Source organism: Auxenochlorella protothecoides, assembly GCF_000733215.1.
Source record: "Auxenochlorella protothecoides strain 0710 unplaced genomic scaffold scaffold47, whole genome shotgun sequence".
Taxonomy (NCBI): Eukaryota; Viridiplantae; Chlorophyta; class Trebouxiophyceae; order Chlorellales; family Chlorellaceae; genus Auxenochlorella; species Auxenochlorella protothecoides.
The window spans coordinates 55,747-62,229 of record NW_011934340.1 but is presented as its reverse complement, the minus strand read 5'-3'; the positions used below and the strand labels follow the sequence as shown (position 1 = coordinate 62,229).

At 64.0% G+C, this 6,483-nt stretch overlaps 4 protein-coding genes across 4 annotated transcripts in view; 3 read left to right on the top strand and 1 right to left on the bottom strand.

Moving 5' to 3' along the window:
* The window catches only part of F751_4137 (putative cytochrome P450 4aa1), a gene marked incomplete at both ends in the record, with an annotated part of 3,028 nt that extends 2,034 nt beyond the window's left edge, over positions 1-994 (top strand). The window contains 2 exons of the mRNA XM_011402239.1: positions 219-464; positions 803-994. Of these exons, the coding sequence (XP_011400541.1) occupies positions 219-464; positions 803-994 (438 nt within the window). The remainder of the gene's footprint in view (positions 1-218; positions 465-802) is intronic.
* A 252-nt stretch (positions 995-1,246) lies between these two features.
* On the bottom strand, positions 1,247-2,628 carry F751_4136 (hypothetical protein; the record flags this gene model as incomplete). The annotated part of the gene is made up of 4 exons (XM_011402238.1): positions 1,247-1,702; positions 1,892-2,105; positions 2,333-2,463; positions 2,554-2,628. 4 exons carry the CDS (start codon positions 2,626-2,628, stop codon positions 1,247-1,249), a joined length of 876 nt encoding a protein of 291 aa, XP_011400540.1.
* A 456-nt stretch (positions 2,629-3,084) lies between these two features.
* F751_4135 (Uncharacterized protein) lies at positions 3,085-5,717 on the top strand (the record flags this gene model as incomplete). The annotated part of the gene is made up of 5 exons (XM_011402237.1): positions 3,085-3,397; positions 3,692-3,956; positions 4,318-4,691; positions 5,027-5,316; positions 5,589-5,717. The coding sequence occupies 5 exons, from the start codon at positions 3,085-3,087 to the stop codon at positions 5,715-5,717; spliced, it is 1,371 nt and encodes a 456-aa protein (XP_011400539.1).
* A 243-nt stretch (positions 5,718-5,960) lies between these two features.
* F751_4134 (hypothetical protein) lies at positions 5,961-6,197 on the top strand (the record flags this gene model as incomplete). The annotated part of the gene is made up of 1 exon (XM_011402236.1): positions 5,961-6,197. The coding sequence occupies one exon, from the start codon at positions 5,961-5,963 to the stop codon at positions 6,195-6,197; it is 237 nt and encodes a 78-aa protein (XP_011400538.1).
* Between the last annotated feature and the right edge of the window lie 286 nt (positions 6,198-6,483).

Below are 6,483 nucleotides of genomic sequence, written 5' to 3'. Positions count from 1 at the left end.
TGGAGGCGCGGGGCCGGCCCTGGACCCGCGCCTCCGCCACCCAGCTATGCTACGAGCTGAAGACCTTTTTGCTGGCGGGGCACGAGACCAGCGCCGCCATGCTGTGCTGGACGCTGTACGAGCTGAGCCTGCAGCCGGGGCTGTACGGCGAGGCGCGGCGCGAGGCGCGCGAGGCGCTGCCGGCGCGCGCGGCGCCGCCCGCGCGCGCCGCGGTGGAGGGCATGACCCTGACCCTGGCCGCGCTGAAGGAGAGCCTGCGCAAGTACAGCGTGGTGCCGGTGCTGACGCGCAACCTGGTGGCCCCGGACACGCTGTGCGGCCACGACCTCCCCGCCGGCAGCTGGATCGTGCTGCACGTCCAGCGCGTGCACCACCTCTACAAGGACCCCCTGGCCTGGAAGCCGGCGCGGTTCATGCCGGGTGGGGAGTACGAGCAGTTTGACGAGGACATCCGGCCCTACATGGTGGGCTCCAGGGGGGTGGGCTGGATGTAGTGTGTAATCTGGGGGCTTGGATGTGACGTTCTTGGTGACCCCCACCATGGTCATTGCTGGTGCGCCGGTCGGCTTTCAATTTGTGGAGAAGGGGGGAGGCCACAGACCCGTTTTTTATCGAAGGCTACTCATGCAGCGACAACTCGTGCATATGCTGGGGTGCATGCATGAGGGGCCTGCGCAGAGGAGGCCAGTCCACGGTGCAAGACCGATCCCCTGCTTGCCCCAACAAAAACAGCCACCCGTCTTCTGTGCGAACTATGCCGTGTCCTCCCCCATCCCCTCACCCTCACCTCCCTCACATGCAGTTCATGCCCTTCATCCAAGGGCCCCGCAACTGCCTGGGCCAGTTCTTCGCGCTCCTGGAGGCGCGGGTGATCCTGGGAGCCCTTTGCCGGGAATTCAACTTCCGGCCGGTGCACCCGGAACACCAGGGGGTGACGCACCCCACCGTCATCCCTGTGGGCCCCGTCAACGGCATGCGAATGTATGTTGACTAGGGCAGCGCGCCCCTGGCTGTTTCGTGCGCTGTAAGACTGCGCGTGATGACGCAGCGACAGTGGGAGGGAATTCATGAGGGCCATCGGTGGGGCGGATCCAGTGTTCAGTGCTCCCTGTCATGGGTGGTGCGATGCGGAGGAGAGGGCCTGGGACGATGACAGGGCCGTCTTGTGCTCCATTCATCCTCTCAGAAGAACCATCTCGATATGCTCAGCATCCTGGACAGGACCTGCGCCGTCTTCCCCGCTCGCTCAAGCAAGTATGACAGGGTCGGCCGCACTCTCATTCGCCAAGAAGACAAGATGGGCCTTGAAGTGCAGCATCAGGAGGTCCCGCGGCGATTGTTTTGCAACCACGTCGGCAAACAGGGGCGAGTGGAGGCAGGGCACGCCACGCTGCGTCGCCAGTCTCAGCATAGCCTCCCGCTCCCTGACCAGCCAGGGCCTCCTGCTGCCTTCCCTGGTCCAGGGTGTAGTGTACAGCTCCAGCCGGAAGCGGGGGTGCCTGGCCGCGAATGTACCCAGCGCGACAAAGACCTGGGGGTCTGTGAGGAAGGCGCCGCGGCAGTTGAGCCCCACGTCCAGGTACTGGACTGTTTGTAGGGCAGAGGTCAGCTGGTGCACGTTCTCTGCGGCGTTCGAGGTCCCTGGCTCGTCCAGTGGTGTTGAGGAGCCATGTGAAGCAAGCTCCGCCAGCTCCGTCAGTATCTGGGACCAAAAGAAGCAAGGTTGGTGTGGAAATGATCACCGAAAGTCCAGGTTTGCTCAATGATTGCCTCAGCATCATGGGGTATGGATCAGGTAAGGCATCCCCACAACAAACAATGTAAGGCCAACAACCATGTAGCTCTCCTTCAGGCCCATGGGCACACGGTCCCACATCCACACAGCCCAGACCTGGTTTAGCACAACGCCGCCCTTGCTGAAGGCTATGAGGTCAACGCGCCCCCCCCCCCTGTGCTCCCAGCCTGCCCCAATGAGGAGGGCCAGCAGCTGTGGCAGCGCCTTCAGAGGCCCGGCCTTATAGCCCAGGGGCTCCCCGCTCAGCGTGCAGCCGTGCAGGAAGTTGTCGTAGCAAGCGCTGCCTGCCTCACGCCGTGAAGGCTCGATGCTGCGGGGGGGGGAGGATGGGACCTTTACTGAAGTGTGATTCAATGCTGAGAGAGTAGTGTATTGTGCAGGGAGAGCCAGGCTGCAAGCAGCACGCCAACACGGGCAGGCAGCCAGCAGCACTTTTTCTACCTATCATCCACGCTCATCACAGCATGGCAAGTCTATTTGCCTTGTGCAAGCTGACATCACAGCTTCTCTTGTGCTCCTCTCCGCTTGCCCATTCACCTATACACTGCGGCTCCGCCACTGCTGCTACACAGGAGTTTGGCAACCTTGGTTGGGCTTTGCAGGTCTATGATGACCCCATCCACTCCATGCTGATGTATCTGGTCCCCTCCAAAGTACACGATTGTCTTCTGCAGTGTGGAGAATGGCAGGCCTTCACCTATGCACTATTGGAGCAGACCACCATCCAGACATGCATGCCGCGCGGGCGTGATCCGCACCTTACAGTCGGGGCGGTCGACGCAATGCACCTTGTTCACCCCATGGGGTCCTTTGACCACACGAAGGTTCGACATGGCACGAGATCACGCACTCATATGCATGTGGGTTCGGGCACAAGGGTCACTGCTGATCCCCTGTTTCGCCCTACTCGTCAAGCAGGATCGGTGTGATGTTGTCGATATGTACAGATGTGAAACGCCATACGGAGGAAATGCGCACATATACCGCATGCATTGCCATCAGCTCAATATCGTTGATTCGAAAGGTCTCCGGCAGGCGATTCCGATTCGCGCGCGCTCCATATCTTCCTCCTCCACAGCAGTCTATCGCGAGAATGTTCCTTGTGCGTCGCTCCATCCACTTTTGCATACATCAGCCAATCCAACTTTAACCCTCGTGTATGCCCAAGAGCGGAAGGCGTTAAGGCAGGGAAGGATTCTGGGCCTCAGACCCGTAGCCGCGCTGCGCCAGGCGACGACCACCGCCGTCTGTCGAGGAGCCCTTACCCCACCAGCGAGTGCTGCGGCGGCATGCCGAGTGCATGTGTCTACCGTGCCAGCCTGCACGCCGTGAAGCACAGGCCGCAGCCCCTGCTCGCATGGACGGCAAGGAGGTTCCGGACTGTAGCGCCCTTCACCGCGTTCCCCACACCCGCACGCCCCAGACTCCACGCCTCGGCCTCATGCGAGGCGGTGTCACGATGGAACACGTCCTCCCCCAGCAGCGCCCCCCCTTCGCACGGCTTCTCCAGTAACGGGGGGAGTGACCCGGACACCAAGGAGAGCGCAGCACCCTTTGCAGGGCCGCCTGTTTACGTCAAGGCCCCTGGGCGCATCGTCGCCGGTGAGCTGGCTGGGGGATTTGGGTCAATGTCTTGCTTGCATTCCCTTTGGAAACGGGGAGCCAGGGCATGGCTGGACCTCGCAAGCATCACCAGGTTGGGGGGTGGGGCGGGCTTACCCATGCAAGGGACAGAGATCGTGGCTTATCAGGCCAGTGGCCAGCGTGATCTGCGCCTCCAACCATCGCTGCTGCGTGCCCCCTCTCCACCAAGCCCCTCAATGAGCAATCACAACAATAATTCCCCCTCGCACACCCACAATGCGCGCCCCCCCCCTCCCCCCCATATCCGCGCAGTGGGCGACATCCACGGCGACCTAAACAAGGCGGTGTCCAGCCTGCAGCTGGCGGGGGTGCTGGGCCGGGACGAGGAGGGCCGCGCGCTGTGGACAGGGGCTGACACGACGCTGGTCCAGTTGGGCGACGTCCTGGACCGCGGCGACTGCGAGATCGGCGTCCTGCTGCTGCTCCGGGAGCTGGACCGGCAGGCCCGGCTGGAGCAGGGTGCGGTGTGGATGCTCAATGGTAACCACGAGAGCCTGAACGTTGCCGGCGACTTCAGGTGGGGCCAGGGGGGGGGGGAGGAGGGTCGGGGAAGGGAAGAAAAAGAGGTTATGGCTGGGTGAGCAATGGTATGGTAGGTGCGGCGCATGAGCCGGTGGTGGGATGCTCAACTCTGGGGGCCGCTTGCCCTTCTCGGGAGCCGCACATCAGACTGATACCTTGAACTCCCAACTTCATGGCTCCGATTCCCGACCTGCTATTCCCCCTCCTGCGCTGCAGTCCCCCTCTGGTGCCCCGTCTCTTTGTATGTCACCCACCAGCCCTGGCACCCCGAACACCCTGCAGATCCTCTGCGCCCCCTCCCTCTTGCCCCGTAACACACACACTCACTCCACCCCCCCCTCCCCACACAAACACAGGTACGTGACCCCCGGCGCCTTCTGGGAGTGCGCCGTGGCTGCCGGCATCTCCGACGCGGAGCTGGAGCGCGACCCGCGCGCCGCGCTGCGCGCGCGCTGGGAGCTGTACCGCCCCGGCGGCCGCATGGCGGTGGACCTGGCGGCCAACCCCACCGTGCTGGTGGTGAACGACATTGTGTTTGCGCACGGCGGTCTGCTCCCCCACCACCTGGTCTACGGCCTGGAACGCATCAACGCCGAGGTGGCGGCCTGGATGAGTGGGGCGAAGGGCGGCGAGCCGGGAGCGGCCGCGCCGCTGCCGCCCTTCCTCGCCATGGGCGACGGCTCCTCCATCATGTGGAACAGGACCTACGGCCGGGAGCAGTTTGGCCACGGTGAGCGGCGTGGAGGAAGTTCTTTTATTTCGGGTGTGTGTGTGTGTGTGAACAAGAGGGGTTGGTGAAGAGAGGATGCAGCGGAGTGGGCTTGAGCGTGGTCTGAGCTGCTCGTTATGAGCAGCTCGCTGCCGCGGCCAGGAGCAAGAAGGGTATTGGCGGCATGCAGGTTGTCTCGGTCGCATGTTGTGGTCGTGTGCCGTGCTAATCCTGGCGAGCGCCAGACTGGTTTAGAAAGGGTGTTGACACCTCCCTTCTCCCTCATGTTGGTCCACCGCCTGGTCCCTCCCCCCCCACCCCGCCCCACTCCCCTCCCCTCCTCAATCCACACACAGGCGACCGCCAGGCGATGGAGGAGCAGCTGCTGAGCACGCTGCGCGCGCTGCGCGCACGCGCCATGGTGGTCGGCCACACGCCCCAGACGCGCGGGCTGAACTGCGAGTGCGGCGGGCGCGTCTGGCGCGTGGACGTGGGCATGTCCGCCGGCGTGCTGGATGCCGACCCGGCGATCCTGGAGCTCTCCGCGCCGGACGAGCGGGGCCTGGTAACGGCCACAGCCAAGAAGGCGCCGGGGAGGTGGTCGGCAGCCGCCATGCGCGGGGCGGGGCTGGATGACGGCGTGCAGGTGCGGCGCTGGAGCATCGGGCCCCTGGCGCAGCAGGAGGAGGGGGCGGGCGTGGGCGGCGGCGGCGCCGACGAGCCCGCGCCCGACGCACCCCTGTCCCGGCTGTGAGGCGCCTGGCGACTTCGGCCAGGCCTGTGCTACTCCCCTCCCTCGATGTATGATATCTGATATTCCCTAGGCTCTTTTGCTCTGGTCTCCCCGTTTCTCTCATGTAACACCGTCAAGCCAGAGCTATGGGACCCTCAACAGACCTCAACCCTGCTCTATTGTAGTGTGGCACCCTGAATGTAGCACGCTCTCTCTTCCACAACGAGACACTCTTTGACCACTTTGAAGAGGTGCGAATGGCAGCCCCATGGACACTCTGGGGAGAAGGACACAGCGTGAGGCGTGAAGAATGAGGGACCTGCCGCCGCAACGCAAACACAGGCGATCGTGGGGAGAAGGGCAGGGCAAGGCGGGTGCATTGTCCACATGCACAAAACAGGGTTAGAACACTCACCAAAACTTTGATGGGATGGATAGACAGCCTGAGACCCATGCGAGGAGCGATGGGCGGCATACACAGGGATCATGAGGTGTAGACGAGTATTTTTTGGGGGGCAGACTGGGGCAGGCGGTGGTTGGGGGTGGGGGAGGGGGCGATGCACCTCCCCAGCCTCCCGGCCACCCCAGTGCCCCGAGCATTAGACGGTCCCAAGATGGACCTGGAATCTGACGGCAGAATGGGGTGGGGACCGCCGTCCATCGCACTCACCCCCCGGGCACGGCAAGAGTCGCCTTGGGAGGGTGGTAAGGCCCGGAGGGGGAGGGGGGGAGGGGGGTGGGATCAACGACCATGGGGGCCCAGCGGCGCCGGGTCAGGAAGGAACGATAGATAGAGCCAAGGGGGTTAATAGGCAAGCTTGGAAAAAGATGGAACATTGTCGGGGGCATGGCCCTTGGCATAAGGCAAGTGGTGGGAATGAGTGGGAACAGGCTGCGGCGGGATGGAGAGGAGAGGGGGGGGGGGGGGGGGGGGGGGGGGGACCCTGCGCATGCAGCCAGGCGCAGGGTCGGGGCGGTGCGAGGTCGGTCGGTCCCACGAATCGGCACAGCCATGCACCCCGAGCCACACCTGGCATGCATGGCGTGGTGCTGCATGCCGCCCCCCCCCCCCTTCCCCCC